General features: G+C 36.6%; 1 protein-coding gene and 1 long non-coding RNA gene across 7 annotated transcripts; one reads left to right on the top strand and one right to left on the bottom strand.

Annotated features, from left to right (window-relative positions):
* Positions 1 to 274: 274 nt before the first annotated feature.
* LOC6560042 (obscurin) lies at positions 275 to 22,763 on the bottom strand. Of its 6 annotated transcripts, XM_032735523.2 has the most exons (36): positions 22,687 to 22,763; positions 21,878 to 22,048; positions 21,654 to 21,819; positions 18,817 to 18,909; positions 17,323 to 18,478; positions 15,213 to 15,551; positions 14,984 to 15,140; positions 14,763 to 14,848; positions 14,143 to 14,278; positions 13,893 to 14,077; positions 13,208 to 13,768; positions 12,200 to 13,060; positions 12,028 to 12,133; positions 11,782 to 11,963; positions 11,474 to 11,548; positions 9,528 to 9,694; positions 9,358 to 9,472; positions 9,050 to 9,289; positions 8,591 to 8,959; positions 8,261 to 8,517; positions 7,984 to 8,195; positions 7,776 to 7,915; positions 7,431 to 7,623; positions 6,363 to 7,355; positions 5,991 to 6,292; positions 5,718 to 5,899; positions 5,487 to 5,656; positions 5,282 to 5,422; positions 4,994 to 5,179; positions 4,187 to 4,424; positions 3,445 to 4,026; positions 2,682 to 3,382; positions 2,487 to 2,619; positions 767 to 2,418; positions 588 to 693; positions 275 to 518 (listed from the first exon to the last, which is right to left on the bottom strand). In XM_032735523.2, the coding sequence occupies exons 1-36, from the start codon at positions 22,761 to 22,763 to the stop codon at positions 378 to 380; spliced, it is 11,571 nt and encodes a 3,856-aa protein (XP_032591414.1). In that variant the 3' UTR covers positions 275 to 377. The 6 variants fall into 6 exon arrangements, with proteins under 6 accessions (XP_032591414.1, XP_043070299.1, XP_032591413.1 ...); XM_043214364.1 differs by lacking the exon at positions 11,474 to 11,548 and having other exon boundaries at positions 15,213 to 15,541; positions 16,395 to 18,478; XM_032735522.2 differs by lacking the exon at positions 11,474 to 11,548.
* Positions 20,647 to 22,693, top strand: LOC116805126. Its single transcript, XR_004365049.1, has 3 exons — positions 20,647 to 20,843; positions 20,914 to 21,050; positions 22,636 to 22,693. It is a non-coding gene; the product is annotated as an uncharacterized LOC116805126 (long non-coding RNA).
* Positions 22,764 to 23,705: the final 942 nt, after the last annotated feature.

The following is a 23,705-nucleotide window of genomic DNA, read 5'->3' as shown; positions in this document are numbered from 1 at the left end:
GCTTAAAACTTATTTTGCTCTTCGTCCTTAGAAAACTTTCGATTGGCCTTTTTTGGGCTTTGCATCCAGTTAAAGTTATCGATAGTCGAAAGCACTCCTTGGTAAACTTGTTACCAGTGTTGCCGACTTGTCCTTTTACCTGGCTTATCTGTCCTATTTCAATTCAAGTTAGCCGGAAAAATAGCAAACAGCTAAAAATAAATCCCAATCATATTCCAATAAGACATACCAGATAGATCCTCGTTGTCGACCCTCGAATAAAACAACCGAATTATTAATTAAATATTTGGTATCTCAATTTTTATTATTTTCGTAACTCGTAAGCTGAAATACAGAGAAAATTCATAACAACCATTGGTTTTTTGTTAGCTATTTATCTAAAATGTTGTTAGCAATTCCTCTTGAATGCTATTTGATCGGAGCAGTTGAGAAGGAGTCGGTCCGCCTTCAACCGCATAAAGAGATTTGGATGTTGTGGCTGATTTGCTTTTAAGGTCGTGATATTCATCGCTAAAGTCCTGTTGGGATGGTAACAATAGGTGTGGTATTAATAACAAAATTCCATAATAAAACCTCATTTAAAGTACCTTTAGTCGACTTCCTAAGAATATGGCGCGCTCACGCTTCCTAACCATATAATCTGAGGACATAAGCCATCTGTGCTCCAGACAATCGTCTGTGAATGGTCGTTTCCTATTTGTTGTGGTAGTAAAATTAATGAATTAATATGTTTTAAATTAAACAGTATTATGATGATTACACTTACGTGGGATGACGCTTGAATAGCAGCATAATAAATCTGGTTGCTTCTGGTGTAACCTCTTTGAAGAGATTTTCGAAACGATATCTCACAAATGAAATATTCTGTGTAGTTTCATACTCGTCATTGCCACGGAATGGACTACAACCGGACAGGAGCAGGTAGGTGAGTACACCCAGCGACCAGATGTCACTCTGTGGGACGACTGGCTCATCGTTAATCATCTCTGGGGGCTGGAAGTCCAACATGCCAGTTGGTGTTATTTTTATTCCCAATTTATTTACTTTCTTTGCAGCGCCAAAATCGACAAGTTTCACTTGAATTGATCGCACCGATGCCATAACAACATTATCGGGCTGAATATTCAGATGACAATATCCACGCCAGTGCAAATATTGCAGAGCATCCAATAGTTGAGTGATTACACAGGAAACCATCTGTTCCGAGTATTCGTGACGACTGCTAAAGTAGGTTAGCACATCGGCACCCTGTAGTTTCTCCATCACAAATATCGAAATCGGTACGTTCATTGGCTTGTAGGCGGCAAACAGAGCTGGGATACGTTCATGTCTCAAAGTTTTGAAATTATCAAACTCAGCGACAATGGCTTCCTCATTTTCATCAGTGACTTCGAATATTTTGGCAACGATGACGGTATCGGTCGATTTTTGAATTCCCTTCACGATCGTACTGAACTCGCCGCGAGCAATCTCCGAAATAAAGCTATACTTATCGCTGACGGAGGAATCAGTTACCCAGGTGGGCGGTTCACGCTCACAATGATAGTCGGTATGGACTCGCTCCTCTTCAGGAACTATTTCCTGACCCTTCTCCGTCAACTGTTGTAAGTGTTTCATGGCATTAGTAATGTGGACTTTGGGTGCATCATTGCCGGAAGTCGTTGCATTAACGGCAATTCCCATATCACTCCAGCCAATGCGGTTCTTCGAAGCCAGACGCACATGATAATTGGTGTTGGGTGTGAGTTCGTGCAATAAATAAAACTCATGATCAATATTATCGGCAACCGTTGTCCACGCATCGCTCGTCTGCAGTTTGTACTGCAGACTATAGCACAAGACTGGAGAGTGTCCGTCATCTCGAGGTTGCTTCCATCTCAATAGTATTTCGCTTGCACTCGTTGCGGATACTTCCGGCGAGTCGGGTGCATCGGGAAGTGTTGCAATAACTATGCGACATCTGGCCACAGTTTGACCTGCCTTATTTCTGGCCACTGCCTTATAGATACCAATATCGAAATGTACGGCTGGCTCAAAGCGCAGTATCGAACGACCATCATCGTCATAGGTTATCTTGATCCTCTTGCTTTCCGACACAACCATATCGTTTTTGAACCACTGTACACAGGGCTTCGGATCTCCAACGGCAAAGCAGTGTATGTGGGCCGGCTTGTTATCCGTGATGGCAATCGTTTGTGGCTTCTCCCTGAAGAACGGTGGATAGCCGCCACGCTGACTCTCCAGCATCGCATCGGCCTCGGTGTATTCATCCAATCGGGGTCCCAACTCTGTTCTCAAACGTCTAATCGAATACGAATCATTGGCACTATACATGCTAATGCGACTTCTTGTGCGTTCATCATCAATTTCTTCGTCCATTATGTCAGTGAAACGGCGTCTTTCACGAATAACGGGCAGCTGAAAGATATATATTATAGAACATCTATGATACAGTGATTATGATGCCGTATTACGGCCGTACTTACCGACCAATCAACTGAATCGTTTAATGCAAATGATGGCGATCGCCTGTGTGCCACCTTCATATATTCACGCAATCTAACGGGGAAGCTAACATCTCTTAATTGCAGCAAATACGTGTCGGGACCATATTGATAGCTGAAATTTCCCGGAGATAGGTTAGGTATTATTATATATTACTATTATTATATATCACTTACTGGCTCTCAGATTGTATGAGACCAAGCTCGTAATCTGGATGCAAGAATTTAGAGACGACATCTTCGCGTTTACTTCTAATTCTTGGTTCCGGCAAGGGTTCGGGCGTACGTTCTGGGGTATATGAATGTCCACTTGGGTAGACCATTTTCGATGGATGTTGGAAGCAGCCACTCAGGCGACGTCTGCGGAAGTAATTCTTGCAGGACGCATTGGCATACCAATCTCTGAAGTGATCATAATAATTTCTCAAACGATCCGTTCCAATTTGATAGTCATCCAATGAGGCTTTGCGATCAAGCATAAAGAACCAAGGATGCTTCAATGCTGTCTTCACATCCATACGTTCTTCAGGACTATAAAGTAATAGACGGCTTATAAAGTCGCGACCATCATCAGAGATATGTGTCCAAAATGGATCACTGAAATCCCAACGGCCTTCACGAATCTTAGTTAATGTTTCCCTATCATCGGCACCGAGGAAAGGATTTCGACCGCTAAGCAGTACGTAGGTGATTAAGCCAATCGACCACATATCATGCGAAAAGCTTACGCCTTCTTTATTCACAACTTCTGGCGATACGAATTCCGGCATGCCATAATCCAATGTTGATAGATTATGTTTATTGATTTTGCGTGATAAACCGAAGTCGGAAATCTTAATATAATCACTACCAACGATTGAAATCAATAGGTCCTTAATCTGAAATATGCAAAAGAAATAAGTATAATAAATAAAAAACTTAAAGCAATATGAATAAATACCGTCATTCCCATGTGACCGACTCCAACATCATGCATATGCTCCAATCCCCAAAGCGACTGTTGGACATAGTTGGCAATATCCCGCTCCGTGTAATAATTTCGCTTGAGTAAGTTATCCTTAACAAGCTCTCCGCCAGCTGCCAGTTCCATGATGAGTGTTACACAGCGATCATTCTCATATGCGTCATAGGGACGAATTAGGTGCTTGTGATTGAACATGTTCATCATATCCAACTCATTCAACATGAATGGTCGCAGCTCTGGCCTTCCATACATGATCTTTGCCGCATAATTGTCGCCCGTTGCACGCTCAACGGCATGATAAGTAATTCCTTGGGTTCCACGACCCAGCTCATCACCAATATCATATTTATCCTCGTAGCGCAATTGCTTCGGACGCACATATGGATGTCTGCCATAGGTCTTGTAAATATATTGATCCTCATTGTCTTCAATGTGTACAGTCACCGAGGTGCTAACAGATCCAGCTACATTTCTAGCGCTGACCGAGTACAAGCCTCCATCTTTAATTATTGAGTCATGGATTGAGAGTACGTAGATATCGGGATCATAGGAGTGCATCTAGTATAAATCGGAGAAAATATAAAATTAATTGATCAAAAATGATTTTATTCAAACTTTTATAAAATGAGCAAATAGATTATCCTATCCTAAAATCGTAAATTTATGAAAAGATCCTAATATATAAATATTCTTATTTTTTTATTATTAAAATACATACTTTAATACGAGAAGAATCAGCTAAAGGCTTCCAATCCTTATACCAATGGACCTCTGGCAATGGAATACCCGTAATCCTCGCTTCAATACGTCCATTTTTGCGTGACATTATGAATGTTTCATCTGGTCGCTTCAAGAATCTTGGATACTCGGCAATTTCAAGGCGAACTCGTTGTCTCGCTTCACCATGTTCATTTGTGGCGACTGCTTCATACCATCCAACATCGCGATCCAACATACTTTTAAAATAATTAAATATAAATAATATATAAGTATGTTATATAACGAAAGGATATAAAGAAATAAGCAGTGAAGTTTTAGCTTAGTTATATGGTAATGGGCCAAAATTTATTGCAAGGATCGTGGAAAACCCACAAAACAACCCAATCACGGTCAGAGATTTTCCGGGAATGCATATGTTACAACTGAAGACTTAATTAAAGAACGAGAAAGTTTCATCGAAAATACGTTAACGTAGGTTTACTGGGAAAAGTGAAGTTAATACGCGTATTTAACACATACTTAAGAGGGTCGCTGTATAATAATAGATCTTCTCTAGATTGATTGATTGATAAGATTGATTGATTGGTCACTAATGAAAAGATTAAATGTAAGGTACAAAGTGACTTAAGTGCAACTGCAGACACATCTGAAATAGCGTTTTTGAATGAGTCTAACTAAAAAAGTCTCTTAGAGTTCCGCCTTTTGGGTAGATCAATTCTTAACGGAGCCTTGTTGAGTCGTGGAGTACAATTGCCAAGATCTTTATATGAATATGTCTATATATATATATATATATATCACTTACTCGTTAACGAAAAGGGTCGCTTGGCCGTTACGAGTGTAGCTATGATCAAATCGACCACCGGATTCAATTTGCATGTCGTTAAAGTAATAGGTCATCTTTGGCTTAGGATAGCCATAGACGAACCACATTAATTCAGTGTTGTGACCCTTGACTCCATAGGACAATTCATTTTCACGAAGTAGAAATCTGAAAAAATACAACAAATATTAATATAAAAAAGTAATGATAAAATGCAACTTGAATTGAAATTACCAAAATTGATATTGATTATTTGGAAACAAAACTTACTGTGGAGCTTGGGCCAATCCGTCATGTGGTGGACGTTCAATATCAAAGTCCTTCGGGAAATATGGTGAAGTTTCTGGTCTAAAGTCAGTACCAGGTGGTAAATACGTGTAAGTTTTCGCCGGCTCTGGTACAAGCTTATGCCTAAAAATGAAGAGAAATCAATATTTTTTTTGTCTATTGCGAAATTATTGTGGCTCATATTCACCTATATGTTTGAGCATATGGACTTGGATCGCTGACACCAAACTTGTTTTCCACGCGTATTCTAAATTTATAATCCCTGAGCGGTTCCAAGTTTTTAATATCACACGCACAGCTACGAACGCCAGTTCTTAAAGTATGCCAATCACCGTCCGGCAAATCCAACATTTCAACCTATTCAGTTGTGGAGTTTAATATTGCAAAAGTAAAGTACGTTTGTGAAGCATCCACATACCTGAAACGTGACCGGATAGCGAGCAGACAAGGGAACCGATGGTTTCCAGGATAGTCGCAGACGTCTGTCGGTCATTCGTGATATAATCGGAGCATCTGGCAATGGTGGCGGAGCACCGGTCTTCTTGTACTGCTTAAAGTCTGAGTACTGGTCTCCCAACGGACGCTGATGCGAATCTATAACTATATGGGGTATATACAAAAAATCGTAATGAAGTGAGTCGATGTTGTTTATAAACATAAAACTGAAGTTTTCATTATTAATCTCATTTACCATCGAAGAACAATTCGGCATGACAAATGTCGTCACCATGTGGATTGTAGATACGACAAGAGTAGCGTCCCACATCCAAATCCGTAACATTTTTAATTGCTAGGCGTAGAAGACCGTTTGGTTCCTTTTCAGTCACAATATTCTCAGATGGAAATAGTCTCTGATCATTTTTGAACCATTCAACTTCCGGTTCGGGATATCCGGTAGCACAGGCAGTAAACTTGGCTGTCATACCCTCATAGATATCGCAATCTCCGATTTTTTTAAGGAATACAGGTGGTTCGGAACGCATGTGTTTTTTACTTTAAAAAAATAACATAAGCAATTACTTAGTCAACACAAAATTATACTCCTTTGTAAATAAATACTTACACTTCATTGACGATGTCTAGACGACCTTTGGTAATATCTTTGCCTTCCCTATTGGAGGCAATACATTTGTATTCACCCTGATCCGGGGCTTGGCAATCCTTGACAGTCAGTATGTGATGATCGCCATCATTATGGATGAAATATTTGTCCGAAGACTCAATGGGTTTATTTTGAAAGAACCATTGGAGTTCCGGATAAGGAACGCCCGAAACAGTAACCGGAATTTTGGCATTGTTGCCAAAAACTTGCTGTAGATCCGACATCTTTTGCGTAAAGATCGGCGCCTTGTAGACTTTGCGAACATTCGCATTACAGGCCGATGAATCTTCTCCCAGGGGATTAGCAAGCAGGCAAACATAATTACCGGAATCGGCGGTTTCCACAGGGTTTATAGTTAGACCCGCGTGCTTTCCATCACAAGTCATTAATAGTCGTTCACTTGGTACCAACGGAACGCCATCCTTGGACCACATTATCTCTGGCATTGGATTGGCAATAAATGGTGCTGACAACACCATCTCTTGACCCTCATCGGCATTCACATCCCGAAGACCCGAGACGAATTGAGGCATTTCCTCTGTTGAGGTTTCATCAGTTTTGGGGGCAACATATAGTTTTGCCTTGGAAGCGGTTGATCCTTCCGAATTTTGTGCTATAACTTCATATAAGCCGGAATCAGTTGGCGCCGTTTTGTCTACGATTAAGCTATATACGCCATCGGGATTCTCCACAATGGCAAAATGTTTGTTATCTGGCAATATTTCATGTCCGTTGTGGAACCATTGAAGCTTCGGTTCTGGATAACCAATAACCTTAATATCCATTTTAACCGGGAATCCTTCAATGCTAGATGCATCCTGCAGCTCGGCAACAAATGCTGGCTTTGCTTCCCGAGCAACTACCTCAACCTTGGCTGCGCCTTCCATTTCGCCTTGCTTATTCACAATTACGCATTTATAGATACCAGCATCCTGGCCATCAACTGAATCAACGCTAGTTGTTTTTTGAATTCGAATCAAAAAATTAATATATATAGATAAAATATTGTAGACAATTTAATGTTCTTACCACAAGCCAATTTGTCCATTGGGATTATTAATGAAATTAATACCGGAGGTTGGGCGTAGTAGCAAACCATCCTTATACCATTTTATTTCGGGTGCTGGGAAACCAGTGACATGGGCAGTTAATTTTAAGGGTTCTCCAACGGTCACTGTTTGGCTTTCAATGGGCTTCACGAATTTCGGTTCCATTTCCTTGGCTATTCAAGAAATAAAGCACAAAAATTATCAATATCGGACTACAATATCATATAGATTTCATAGAAAAATTCAGTCGGATTTTTTTGCATAAAATAGGTCTGCAAGGGTATGTAATCTATGTTTTTACTCGATTTATACAATAAATACTAACGTTTTACGGCCACAGCGCAGAGTGCAACCTTTTCGCCATGTGGATTGGAAATAATTATTTTGTAGGCACCCGAATCATTTGGTTTACAGTGCTCGATTTCCAATTTAACTAGTCCTTCAGGCGTTGTTGTCAACAACACGCTGCAAAGAAAAGGAGTACAGATTGTAGTAGATATATGCATGCAAAGTGGTGTTTCGTGGATAAATACCCTTGGCTAGGCTTGATTTCCTCGCTGTCCTTAAACCAGTGGACTGTGGGCAAGGGACTGCCATCCACTGTGCACTCCAGCAGGAGAGGCTCACCCTCCATGACATCTACGGCATTGTCCAATTTCTTGGCAAACTTAGGTGCCAGCGACTCCAATTCCAATTTAAATGTTGCTTTCGTTTCGCCAATTTCGTTTTTAGCAACGCAAGTGTACTAAAAAAAAACAAAAGTGCTTACAATTAGAAGAATAATTTTTTTACTTAATAAATGATACTCACCGTTCCAATGTCGACGGGTCTAAATTTAGTTATTTCAAAGACACCATCAACTTGATCGGTTGCCAGCGCATTAGATTTAACGTTATAAGCTTTTTCATCTGAATTTTTGTTAGTAGCCGTTAGATCAATGGGTTTGTTATCCTTAAACCATGCAATAGTAGGTATCGGTACTCCATGGACAACCACTTTGGTTGTCACATTTTTAAGGTCGTGGGTTTCCTGGTCTTCGGGTGGAACTATGAACGCAGGCTTCTCAACTGGAATAAAAAAGAGGTTCAGTTATATTACATATGTATTGTTAGCGATCACATTTATGTATTCGAATATTACCAAGTACGTTCAGACTGAATTCACAGTCAGACCTTCCTTCGGAATTAATGGCCGTAACTGTATATTTGCCGTCGTCCTTTGATGCTACGGACTGGAAGACAATTCTATACTTATCGCCATCGACATCGGCGATGACTTCGCAGTTCTCATTGTTGCAAAGGTTCTCATTTCCTCGGGTCCAGGAGACCTTTGGTTTCGGATTGGCAAGTATGGTTGCTTCAAAGCAGACCGTATCCCCAGGCATACACTTATGATCCTTCAAGCCCAAAATTTCTGGCTTGGCCAGCACATCTATGTACCCAGCTGTGGCTAATTCTCCATACTTATTCTTCACTTTCAGCTCATAACGTCCAGAGTCCTTAATGTCGGCTATTTTAATATTGAAAATAGTTTTCAAATTTAAGTTTCAAGTTTCAACTTGTCATATAAAGTGCATTTTGAATATCGGTTTAGTCTTACCTTTCATTATATTTAAATTGCACGTGTATTGTACTAATCCGTTTTCTAGCTCCTTCGATTCAGTCTTTAGTTTAAGTTGTTCATCGCTCTGAATTGGTTTTCCGTCCTTCAACCAAACAATTTCTGGCTTTGGATCAGCTGTGAATATTACTGTTTCCGCAACGCTCTCGCCCTTCTTAAGTTTAAGATCTTTCAATCCAGAACTGGAGATCAGTATAGGTTTCCTGTACTCAGCGACACCTACGTTTACAATAATCATACATTTTATAATAATACTATCAGTTTTCAATGATATTTATATCTTTTACCTGAGAGAGACAGCACTCCCTGATGGCTTTTTTCACCGCATTTATTTTTCAAGACTACTTTGTATTCACCGGCATCGGCTAGATCCAAAGACTTAACTTCCAGTTTATAATGCTCCTAAAATATACCATATTAGCATCATTCAAAATTTCTGAAACTCTTTTAGACAAACCCCATCAACTGTTATAGCAACATGATCGTCCGATTTAATGGGCTTCTGATCGTGATACCAAACGGCTTCCGGTTTTGGAATACCAGTAGCGATGACTTCGTATTTAAGCGGAAGGCTCTCGAAACTGTGCATTTGAAAGACATCTATGTGAACAATCTCGGGTACCGCTGCAATTAGGTGTAATATTATTGATAAAGTATCGAAATGTATACATTGACATTGCTGGTTTGGTTTTGAACCTATTTTCATAAAAATAGGGTTTTATATGACTTTTATTTAAAACTATGTACACAATTAGTTGACACCATTCAGTTGCATTTTTATATTAAAGTTAGAAATAGTTGCCATAAGTTGAAGTCACAGACTTAATTATACCATTCCAGTTTTTAGGGCAATCCTTCGATTGCTGCTGCATCTCATCGCTTAATCCAATTTAAATGCTTTAATTCCATGCACAGTTGCGAATTGCTGAGAATTTTACATTTCATTATTTACACTTATTTGAATATCTTCTTTTTATTTTTGTCGTTTCTTGGGATATTTGGCCAAGCACTTACCTCTTACATTTTGTACATTTAAATATATATACATATACCGCAGATACAAGAGTATAATGGTTATATAGCCACGCCCACACCTAAAGTCTAAAGTCTAAGTCTAAATCGGTAATATCGCATACATCCCACAATTTTAAAGATCAAAAATAACTAGCTGGTAACCTCCTCAAGGATTGGCATATGACATATCAGACCACGCCCACAACCTCCGCTTTCTTTCACAAATTGTATGCTAGAGTCTTCAAATTTGACGCGTATATTGCTAGTAATACTTTTCAAAAATACAAATTTTGAACCACGCCCATTACCGCCCCCAAAAACGGTAAAAACCTATATCTCCCGAAATTTTAAAGTTACAGTTACCACACTTGGAAGATTACTAGGAACCATCTCTAAAATTGTTTAGTCACGCTCCGAAAATTCCGAAAACCCTATATCTTTCATAATTTAAGAGACACAGTTACTAAACTTGGAAGGAAGATTACTAGAAAACTCTTTCAACTCTTTCTCGCCCACAAAATTCAGTAAATCATATATTTATCGCAATTTTAAAGGCATACTTAGACGGTAGACTTATAAAAATCACCTTCAATGATAGGTATTTCTTGGCTCAACCCAACCTGCTCTGTGCTACATGTTATCAATTTTTTTGAGAGTTTTGAATGTCTTCTACAGATATTGAGGTAAAACCACAATTTTTATTTAAATTATATTATTATTTTTGAAATAGTATGTTAATTATATCCCTTACTCCTGCTCCCGAATCCAATATCTCCTACAATTTAGGGGCTAAAATTACCAAATTTGAGAGCTAAATTGATACTCCTCCTTATAATAGTTGCGCCCAGCAGAGCCTATATCGGCCACAGTTTTTGGATCTCAGGTCACCAATTTCAAAAATTATATTACAGACAATTCAATGTTATCAATCAAGTTAATTTATATTATGTACACAATTAGTTGACAGACACCATTCAGTTTTAATTTTATATTTTAGTTCGATATGCTTGGCATAATTTGCAGTCCTAGATTTATGCATTTTTTTCCTTCAGCTCTTAAGGCATTCTTGAGATTCCTGGCGAATTATGTTTGCACTCTATCCAATTTAGATTATTTAATTCCATGCACAATTGCAAAAGTAATGCTGAGAAATCAGTAATTTAATTGTTTACACTCAATTAATGCGCTTATAGAAATTTTTTTTCGTTTAGACTTTATGACTCATTTACAAAAATATATTGAAACCTATTCATTCATGTTGTTATCTGATAAAGTTAATTACCGGCTTATGTAGAAAGCGCATTTATACAGCAATATTATAATTACAACACACATCCAGTGTTTTAAATATTAGTAATAGTTTATTAAAATGAAATCTGTGTGTTTTACCCCCTTCTTCTGGTTGTTCAGTTGTGGCAATCATTGTCTTTGTCACGGTTTGTTCCAGGGATAAATTGTCACTGGCTAAATTAAATTTTGATTTATAATTATTTGAAAATAGTTTACGATTTAAGGTGGTAAATATTTAAATATTACTCTTTGAAACATTTCCGCTCTTGGTGTTGAATATAATAGAATATAATATAATATCATATTTCCAATAATAAAATTCATGTACCCAAAATATCTTACACAACTATTTGTCTGAAATAAATATAAATTTGGTTGTTTTTTATAGATTTTCAAAATATACTCACTCAAAACAATGACTTTACAACTTGATGTTGTCTCCCCAATGAAATTTGTTGCCTTCACCTCATAGGTGCCAGCGTCTTCTTGCTTCGACAGATTTAAAGTTAAATAATAATTTTCAATGCGCTGCGAATCTCGGATGATTTTAATGCGTGCATCTTCATGAATTTCATGTCCATTCTTAAACCTATAATTAAAGGGTTTTTTTTTTAAATGCATGCACTATCAAGTTTTTTTATGTATTAACTAACCATTTGACATTGGCTTCTGGGGTGCTGTATATCTCAACTTCTAGGGTTACGGAATCTCCCTCTTTAACCTCGACATCCTTCAACTTTCTTTTGATTTTGGGCTTGCCTGAAAATTTAATTTATATTTAGTCTTATTATGTAATTTATATATTTTATTAATGTATTTGCTTACAGTTGACGGTCACTGTACAGCTGTCCTCCAGCACACCATAATCGTTCATTATTTTGCAACAGTAGTTGCCCTGCTGATTGACAGCCGCTTCCTTTAGGACCAATTTGAAAGTGTTATCATCTTGCGAAATACGAAAATCATTTCGCTTCGAATCAATTTCAATGCCATCGATAAACCATTTGACATGAGGCACTGGATACGCATCGACACCAACAACAAGCTCAACATTCGAATCACCCTCGGTAACCGTAATGTTCTTCAATTTCTGCTTCAGTTCCGGGGCACATTTCAATAGCAACTGAGTTTTGCTCTCCGCTGAACCGTGTTCGTTAACCGCCTTAACGGAATATTTGCCACCATCCACGCGAGTGGTGCCGGTGATTTTCAGTGTATAGGTATTGCCATCGCAATCCACACTGTATCTTTTATCGGTCATCTTGATTTCGGTTTCATCGTGATACCACGTCAGTTTTGCTTCGGGGAATGCATCGACCCTCACGGACATATGTACGGTTTCCTTTTCGCCGTGTATGTACTCTTCTTCGAAGTGTTTGACAATTATCGGCTTGGACTTAACGGTACAATTCCAATATTCTGAAGTTTGGCTCAGATCATTGGTGGCCTTTATCGAATAATTGCCAGCTTGCGACAGTTTAATATCAGAAATGGTGACAACAACTTTTTCGGTGCTTTTGCCAACTGAAGTCGAGGCGATTTTCACATTGCTCTCGCTGGACACATCCTTGCCATTGTTGGTCACACTAACCGTTGGTTGCGGGAATCCCTCAACTTCAATTTCAAGTTTCACTGTCTCACCAGCTGTGCAGGTTACATCTTGAATTTTCTTGATCTTTGGAGCGGCTGCAAAAAATCAACAAAATTATATTTATTATCTTAAGAATGAATTAATACCAAAAAAGATTTTGAATTTATTATGTAATAAAATTAAATATGATATTTTGCTATTAATATTATGAGAATAAAGTAAGGTGTCGAATATAGACTTACCCTTGACAACCAAATTAATGGAGCCTTGATCCTGTCCAAGCTCATTGACAGCTTCGATGGTATATTCGCCCGCATCCTCAGTTTGGATGCCCTTTATGATTAAGGACATGCTCTCGTCATCCTCATACATAAACTTGTGCCTGTCATCAACTTTAATGACTTCGCCCTCATGTTTCCACAGCACGGCTGGCTTGGGGAAACCTTTGCATTGCAGTTCGAGGATGGCAGATCCTCCGATACTTGTGTTTGCCTCGCGGTGTTCGATCACTAGAGTGGGTTTCTCCGGTTCCCGATTTAGAGTTTGGATAGCACCCTGTACGGATAGCTCAGCACTGCAGGATATATTTCCCGTTGTTGTCTGGGCCACACACGTATAGATGCCAGCATCCTCGGGCTTGACATGTTGAAAGACCAAAGCCAGCGAGTCCTCATCCTCGCCAAAGAGCACTTTGAATCGCTCCTCGGGATCGAATTCTTCTCCATTTCGTTTCCATGAAAAAACGGCTTTCTCGCCACTCGGCAAAATTTGGCCACTTAGAGCGCCAAATGGATTTTTGAATTCTAATTGAAGAACGATTTAATAAAAGTAGAAAAAATGTTATTTTATAATCAGAGAAAAAAAATATGAACTACTTAAAAAAGCAATTTTAAAAATGCAAATATTATATTTTTTTTTAATACATACCCACAGTGGTTGCTGTTGCCTCACAGATGGCTTCACCATGTTTATTGGTTGCTTTGCAGGAATAGACTCCAGCATCCTCCTTTTGAACTTCAGCAATGACCAATTCATAAAATCCCAAATAATCCTTATCTCTGATGATCTGAATGCGATCAGTGATTTCAAGAATTTCCTTCTCATTTTTAAAGCTATGAAATAAAGAAATATGCAAAATTATTTGTTTTTATTGAATTTTTGTGTGCGATTTACATACAATTTAACTCTGGGCTTGGGATCGCCAAGAATCTTGACCATGAAACGAAACAGAGTATTCTCAATCATTTCGGCATCCTTCAAGGAAACCAGAAAGGCTGGCGCAATATTCGTTTTAGACTCATCAAGGCCACTTACTGTAAGGAATTAAATAAAATATCAACTTAAATAAACTTTTCTATCAACAAAAATAATGGCTAAATTCTAAACCTCGTATTCAAGATGTGAAATTATTATACAATTCATAAGGAACTCTTACTCAGAAATTTGATTGGGATTTTAAACGATTTTAGACACATCATTTTATCCTAGCAGAAGCTGTTATCATTTTGTCGTGAATCTTGTAACGCATGGAAACGTCTTTGATCACATGAATTATATATATGGTTTCGATCAACATAAGAATGTCAGCCAGAACAATCAGTCGAAAATTAAGACTGGATATGAAAAACTTTTTAGTTTAGCCAACTAAACTCATTGTGTGAGTATTATTAAGCTGCTCATATTTGGACATCAGATTACTATATCAAAGTAACAACAAAATTGAGACTAAGTAATTTTCTGTGTGAGTAAGATATGAATTTTGTCCATGTGATTGATTGTTTGATTGATTGTACTCACCTTGGCCAACTGCCAGCTGGGCGGTGACACTAGTTGTATCGGTTGCCGACTGGGCACGAACTGTATAAGTTCCCGCATCCATCTCACTAGAAAGATTTGCAAAGTTCAGTTACGTTGATCTGTGTAATTGTAGTTATTTGGTTTGGTTACTGAAAATTGTTAGTATATAATAGATATGTTAGTAAGTTATAACAATAAGAAAACATAGAAATGTGAATAACCTGCAGTTTTTAATATCCAAGCGATATGAATTATTGGGTGCACTCGTTTGAATAATGCGATCCGCCAGGATATCGTTCAAAGGCTTATTGTCCTTTAACCAGGTGACCAGGCCTGGCTGTTCCTTAAATTGAATCTCAAAATGCGCGCTTTCTCCGGCTATGTAATAGAAGAAATCCATTTTAATTGTATTTGTTTTCTTCGTTTGTTTTTATAGCATTTTTAACTTACATTCGACGTGAACACTTTTCAACATTTTAACGACAATCGGCTTTTCAACGGACCGTTGTGGACCCTCCTCCACCATGTGGGAAGCAGATCGTTTGGCCGTATGCGAATACGATAGGCGACTATCAGCTCGACTCTCGGCACGACTCTCAGCTCGACTCTCGGCGCGACTCTCAGCACGGCTCTCGACACGGCTCTCGGAGCGACCGGTGGCCAGAAGTGATGAATGTCCTTCGTTTCTATCCAATGTTGTCCGATCACGTCTAGAACTTATGCCATAGCGTTGCTCCTGAGTACTGTCATAGGAGGTGCCCCTATCATATTCCCTGGTCCTACTACTTCCTTTATTTTGTCGTCGTATGGATTGGGGTTGATAAAAATATATGTTAATAATGTTGAAATAAAAAGCATAATTAAATAGGAATAAAACAGAAGGAGAAGGTCAATCACAATGACGATTGTTAATGAGAGGAGAAAAGCACGAATTTCTGAAGGATCTAATTGAAGTGTTTGGGTAAGGAATTTTAGAACATAAGATTATAGACAAAATTTCCAAATGATATATTACTAAATCAAATTGAATACTATATACGAATGGCATAACTCTGATACATATTTACACTCAAAGAAAAAAATTGTTATAAGTGAAATGGAATTCCAAAAATTATGTTAATTAACTATTTAATTTAAAAGAATTTAATTATTAATATTCTTTAATTTGTTTTGATTTCAAGATGCATTGATTTGATTTATGCAGTTGAGTAACTAAGATAAGTTCCAAGAATACAATTGAGTATTAAAAAAGTTTGTGCTTGATATATGTATAATAATCACCTTTTTCTCTGAGTGTACGTATGTATATGATTATTACAACATAAATATTCGAAGATTTACACTTATAAAAAATACTTTTCAGGCATCTATTCGATATCAACACAACATAAGGTCTATAAAATGATGCGTGGATGTGTTTTTTGTTTGTTTATTCTCAGTTGAAGAACATAGAAAGAGTCGAAACAATAACAAATAATTATTTACCCTTTACTTTTCCATTGTTTACACGAATATTATTAATAATGCCACACTGGGCGATAGACGAAACAAAAGTTTTTCAAATATTGTATTCATATTTTGGTGATGTTTTTTATTCTGTTTTGGTTTTGGTTTTGTTTTGTTAAGGGGAACTTACTTTCGTAGTGCCGCTTAGTAGCCAGGGAATACCCAGAATAGTGATCATCCATGCCAATGCTTTGGCCTCGGGTTTCAAAATCGGCACTTGACTCTCTGAAATCGTCAGCAATAGATTCAGTATAATCGCCATCAAGCTCGCAAATGTTAACAGGCTCTTCGACAATTTCGAAAATGGGTCGTTTATTTTTAATGGGCGGCGTAAATATATGTGAGAAATCGCGAGCTTTCGCTTTCTTAACGGTATCTTGGGCATAGTTCGTTGAGTCTTTCGACTTTAAAACGGTCGTTTTAATATTTCGTATCTTTTGCTTAGCATTGCGCAGCGATGTATCTGAGCTCGATATGTCGTAGATGCCCTCCAAAAAGTTCTGAGTCTTCTGCTCGAGACTCTCGGTGTAAACGTGCACACGCTTAACGGTTAGCGGCGGTGGAGGCGGCGATGGTGGCCGGGTTTTAATGATTAGTATCTCTACGGTGGTCTCGTACGAGACAAGCGGAAGCGGTTGAAAGAAGCCGGGCATGCGCACGAAATGGGGCGGCAGAGGCGGTGGAGGGGGTGAACCTTGACCTCGACCGGAACGATCATTGCCGTTGGCATTGTTGCGATTTGCGATATTGGCAAGCTGATTATTCCATTGGGTTAATGTAGCTGCATTGGTTATATTAGTGGCATGACCAGGCTGATAACCCTGTCGTGATTGGGCGTTTTCGTTTCTACTATCACTATCCTGCAGGGACTCATTATAGCCAACGATATGTTTCAATTCGATGGGATTATGCTTAGTTGGAATAATGCTAATGCATTTGTTATCTGTTGCAGGTTCAGTTGCAGGTTCAGGTTGAGGTTCAGTTACTGTTTCAGTTGGATTGGGAATCAAATCGATCGGAGTATCTTCTAAATATTCATCTTTAATGTTCTTACCCTCGGTTAGAATTTCGTGTACTTCTTCGACCTTATGCGATTTCTCTATTGCAATTTCATTAATTACGTTAATTTTCTTTTTATCGGATATTATTTCCTTTTCGCTTGAAGTTTCAATTACTACGATTGGTTCAGGTTCAATTTTTGGTGTATCTAAATTTTTATTTTCAACAGTTGGTTTTTCTTCATTTCTCTGCTTCTTTTCTACGTTGATAGTTTTTGCAGATTCAGTCACTACGGGTACCTTGATCTCTTCGATCTTTACGGTCTTAATTGGTTTAGTTTCCTTAGCACTGGTTTTGGCATCAATGCTTTTTACAATCGAGACACTTTGAGATTGAGTTTCCACCTTGTGCTCAGAGTGATGAGCTTGGATTACATTCTCTTTGACAGACTTTATCTGCACATTTGACTGAGTGACAATATTGTGTTGTTGATTCTGCTGTTGACTTTTATATAGTTCTATAGCCTCCTGTTCGATTCGAATTAGTTGCTGATGCTCAAGCTGAAGGCGTTCTTTCGTTTCCTTGCTCAAAAAGTAGTTTTCGGCCACATCAGAGGGTCGTACACCTAAATTTGGATCATATGCCTCAATTTTATGGGGCAGACGCAGCAACAATTCGCTTTCAGTTGATATATTTGTCGCATCGACTTTCAGATCATCTGCATTGTGCTCTTGCAGTGCAATCTCGTTATCAATATATGACCTAATCTCTTCGTACCAGATCCGATGACTGTCCTCGTTGTGAGGCTTAATCGAAATTGGCAACTCGGATGATATTGCGTCTGATGCTCTTAAAGATAGATCGACTTGCTTCTCCTCTAATCTGTCCTCAATATTGCATAGCGGCAGCTTGATAATATTTTGCAAAATGAATATCGACTTTTTCTCTGAGATTTTTCGCACTTTTGTGATTAAGAGTCGTGACTTGAATAGAAAACAATATCGCTCATGGGACTTGCCATCCTTATCTGTGATTGTGCAGCACTCATGCAACAATAAGCGGCCCAATTTATAAATGTTACCTTTATAGCCCTCAATGCATGAAATAAATATATTGTCATATGCCCTACTTGGCACACTAAGCATTAGTTCTAAAGCTCTCTCCAAGTCCCTAACATTTTCTTTGAAGTATTGTGATAGTTTTATTAGATCCTGTGAATTATATAGTTAAATTAATTTGTATATATACATATATATATATATATATATATATTAATATTAATATTCAAACTGAACTGATTACATTTTCTCAATTTCTAGTTAAGTATCAATTTTCTCAAAAAAGATTTAAGTTAAATGCTTATCAATAGCAAAAGGCAAACAGCTTTTGATTGATGTGTTGAACTTGACATTTCTAATCTGACAATTAACATTTGAATAAAGTTTTGACTAACTAGACATTGAGAAAATAAGCCTTAATCTTATTGCGAATGAGATGATATATAACACATACATAATACATAATGTAATACAAATTTACATGTCCAAACCTTAAACAGTAGCTTATAGTCGTTGATTCTCTGAAGTGGAAGCTTCAAGTGTTCGGAAAGCGATTTATCGTCACCTAGATTTGCTGAAAGTTCCTGAAATTATAAATACATAATAAATAATATATGTTGAAAAACCACTTAAGTTATACAAATGTGCAGCGATTATCTATTTTAATTAAACACCAACAGATCGTCGAATGCAAAAGCTATAGTTGCAATTGCTTTGTGTTAATATATAATGTAATAATATACATTCAAAAGCATTTAAATAACAAAAATATTCGGCGATTATCTATTTTAATTACACCCCATCAAGTCGTCGTATGCAAAAAATTATAGTTGCAATCAAAGTGTTTGCAATTAAAAATTTATGAAAATAAGTCAAAAAATTATATGCAATTATTTGCCACATTCCGGTAAATCAAATATTAAATTGTATTTGTATGAAAAAGCCTTGGGAATGAGTTGAAAAATTTAATTTTAGCCAAGCAACATTGACCTCCAATTTCTCAAAAAGTTTAAGAAAAAAGAAAAAAAAAACATTTCCATGAATTTGCAAATATACCTTTAAAGTCACCAATCATCAAACAATCAGTCAATCAGTCAGTCAATCAGACAGTGAAGACAAACAGTTTTATTTATGTAGATGCATGCATGAACTAAAAATCGTAAAAAATATATATTCATATCTATAGATATACAAACATGTGAGCTTTTTTTTACATATAATTCTTATATCTTTGAAATTGAAATTCGTTCATAAAAACAAATCGGCACGAATTTAATTTGCCCTACTGTCTACACACACACACACGCACATATATATCTATATGTGTATATATATAAATATATATATATATTTATATATATCTTCTATTTGTGTGTGTTCATATATTAAGTAAAATACGAATAGTAATGGCATTTATATTTATTAATAATGTTGCATAACGAAAAGTACGAATATGGAAAACCGCAAAATGTTAATAACTTTTGGATGAAGAAGTGCACATATATATTTAAAGTTTGAAATTGTTAAAATTTTTTTTATTTGATATTTGTAAAAAGTTGGTACCCGAAAGGAAAGTAAAATCCACGTGTAACGAATACGAAACGACGGCAAACACTTTTCAAAAGACACTAAAAGTGTGCAAAAGCTTTAGTATTGAGAAACGCCTGGTTTTAAAAATAAACTAATGTATTCTACATACGCATACACAATATTTTAAAGGCATTGAACATATGTGTACGTATGTATGTATGTATGAATATGTGTCTGACCACCAATGGAAATCAAATATGTATATTTGTATATATATATTATTGCAAATATTGCACCCTATGTAGTTCATTAAAGTATATGTGCTGCTCACACACACACACGTCTGTAATTGTGTATTTATGTAGAATATTTTGAGCAAGGCACTGAGAAACCTACTTCGTCAGATGAACGTCAAAACAATGTTTCTCATTACTATTTATAAAGTTTTTTTTTTTTTTTTTTGTGGTATTATTTGGACAAAATGTTCTCTCTTCTTAAAACAAATCTCTGTCTGCTGCTGCTATATAATTAAATTGTTTTTGCTTGTTGCTAATGCACAAAGTTTTTGATTCTCTGATTGCAAAAAACAAAAATGGCATATTCGTCCAGTGAAAAGCTTTCTGCAAAAGAGTTAAGGTTCGAAATAAAATATTTCATTTTCTTCTAGAGACTTTCATTAATTTGTCATCAGCGTTTTTAACGCATTTAAAATGGCATCTCCGCCCCCATAAAGTATTTATATATTGTGCATACATATATATTCTTGATCGAATCGTTATGGCAATCAGTGTGCGTCATTGATCTGTGAGATTTCAACAGCTGGAGATGTTTACAAAACGTGAAAGAAATAAATAAAGTGACCCCTTCAAATTCGCGGATCGGAAATTGATATTTATCGCCATGCATCGATCAACTGATGCTGTCAGTCCAGCATTTGCCATTGGGCTGTCTTTAAATTCACAAAATCAATTAACTATATTTCAACGTTGTAAGTCGCGCAAAAGACATTTTTAACTTTAATTTAATTGAATTTAATTCAAGAATTTGCACTTGCCAAGCTAAAAACAAGTGAGAGCGTTGAAATCGTGCGTAATCATTAACAGGTGGCAAATAAACAATTTGTGGATTGGGCAAGATCGTGGCCGGATGAGGCTGAAGGCGTCTCGTTCATTCATTAAAGTACTTTTTAAATGAGGTAATTTTAACACTGAAACTATACGAGTTGTAGACTTACGCATTTTTCGAGATTGGAGCCGAAAATATATTTTTTCCAATTTGCGAAGAGTATTAATAGAATCTACTTTCCAAATTTGATAACTTTAGCTTTAAAATGATGATAAAAACTATCTTTTAACAACTAATCTCTAATCAAATTCTAGGAGATATTGAAAGCGTTTTGCCGGGAAAATACCTTCAAAGTTTTGTGACTCTAGCTTAAAAGCTATCTTACACAACAGTTAAGTTACTTGAGATTTTTAGTATCGCAGAATATGTCACTGCATGAAGGACATCACCAGCAATCTATCTTCCGAGTTTAAAATTGTGGACTTATCGATTTCCAAATTAAAAAACAGAATTGGTAGGAAACCAATTCACTATTCTACCTTCGGTATTAGAGTATAATAAAGTAAAACTGTTAAGTTAAAGATCGTCCATTTTGACCAGCCTCTACAGCTTTGTATATTGTGTATTGTATAATAACACTCTGGTACATATATATAAATAATATACATAAATTCGACTCACGAGAACACGTACCAGGAAGCAATTAAGATAAACAAATAACAAAAATGCTCACCTGAAAGAAAGTTTGACTCTCCACATTTGTGGAGAGAAACTCTTGGGCCAGCGGCTCATTTTGGCAATATTTGACATGTTTATCAAAATCACGCTCGAGTCTTAAAAATGTTTTGGCTACCATATTGGGTTGATTACTATAACATTTAAGGCCTTCTTTCAGCACCCTGAAATTGCAATTGAATTGTGAATTTAGGATGAATGAATTGTTGCTTAATTTCTTACATATTGTGAAATTCAGCAATTTGTAGAAAATTGCAAAAGATAATGTCTTTGTTGTCCCGGGCCGATCGGGGAGCAGTTGGCTTGTCAACGGCCTTCATATACTTGTCAACTACATATTGAAGATCTCTTGAGAATTCCTCCTCAGTCTCTATAAGCTCTCCAATAATGGTTCTAAAAATAGATTTTAATTAAAATTACAGATTTGCTTAATAAATACATTGGAATGCACGTGGGGTGAAAATATTGACTCATCCCAAAGCGACTTTTAGACCCTGAACCCATTGAAAATCTGAAAAAGGTATAATGATTTCGTGCAAATGTATGTGACAGGCAAAGGGAAGCATCTACGGTCCCAAAGAAACTATATATTTTCTTGATCAGGATCCACAGCCGAGTCTATATGGCCATGTCCGCCTATTCGTGATCCCATCTGTCTGATTGCATCAATACCGCTAACTCAGGGACCATAAGAGCTATAGATCAAAATCAATTTTATTTTATTTTATCGATAATATACTCCATTGTGCGAAAATTGATATGTGTAAAGGACGGCAGGATAACCTTCTGTACTCTTCAGTATATGTGAAAGCGATTGCAGAGTTGCTTACATTTTGGTGTGTAAAACATTTTTAAAGGGAAATCTGGCAATAAAACTAGAATATGTTTAACAGCTGAGTTCAGTGTAAATCAGCATTCTTACTTATTATTATTTTATTTTTTTTAAGCCTTTAATTATTATTTTATTTATTTTTGCATAGTTAAAACTGATGGATAAAGTGATCGTCTTGCAAAGTCGGGACTAAGCATACCTTTTTTTAAAGTCCAAATCGGCACCGTCATTTTTATTTAAGGATAGAGAGCTGGAATTCATCTCCAATATTTCCATTGGAACCAAGCCTTCTTTTTTCGAGTTTAAGCCGTCAAATACTCTGATGAAACATCTGATATTATAGACATTTAAAATTATAGACATAAATATGTTAAAAATTAAATAAAAAATAAACTTATAGATTCTTTTAAATTACTAACATACCTTGTTTTCTCAGAGGTTGCTATGGTATTTACAAGCTCAACCAAATCTCCACGAGAAACACTGATCGCATCGCTAGTATCAGCTTGATAATCCTGATTCACGAAAACAACATCAAAGGTCTAAAGAAAAGAGAGTTGAAAAATAAAATAATTTGACAAACTACTATAAATAATTATATGGTTGACTGTCTCGAAAATGGTTGACCGCCGATCATCTTTATCATACTAAATTTGCACTCTATATTGATACCAAACTATTAATGCAACCAAAACCAAGGCAATAACTTAAAAACTGCAACCCTGCAAGATCGAAGACCTTCACTGCCTTGGCAAGTGAAGAATACCCTCACAACCACAAAATCACACCTTTCGGTATATATCTCGGAAGGAAATATCCCGTTATCATAAATAAATTATAAGGATCTATAGACACCATAGTTCTTTGGGTACATTTCTCGCAGGAGTCCATAATTACTATCCTTCAATTTATTTTTACTCCTATTCCGAATCTTCTGTGTCTATTCTCTTTATTCCTTTTCAGGATTTCAGTTCCTTGTCACAATTTAATACAATTTAAATTTAATGTTCAAAACAAAGAATACAACAAATAACATTCATCGATATTTATATAGTAGTTTTTGCTAGCTGGCCGCACTGCTCAATGTTATTTATGTAGACATAAGTACATTATTTATATAAAATATACTATACACATTATATATGTATTTATATATATATATATATATATATATATATATATATATATTTATATATAGGCATATATACATCATATATG

This window comes from Drosophila grimshawi, unplaced genomic scaffold (assembly GCF_018153295.1).
Source record: "Drosophila grimshawi isolate 15287-2541.00 unplaced genomic scaffold, ASM1815329v1 contig_1369, whole genome shotgun sequence".
Classification (NCBI taxonomy): Eukaryota; Metazoa; Arthropoda; class Insecta; order Diptera; family Drosophilidae; genus Drosophila; species Drosophila grimshawi.
Note: the sequence above shows the minus strand (reverse complement) of the source record. Positions and strands in the feature narration are given on the sequence as shown.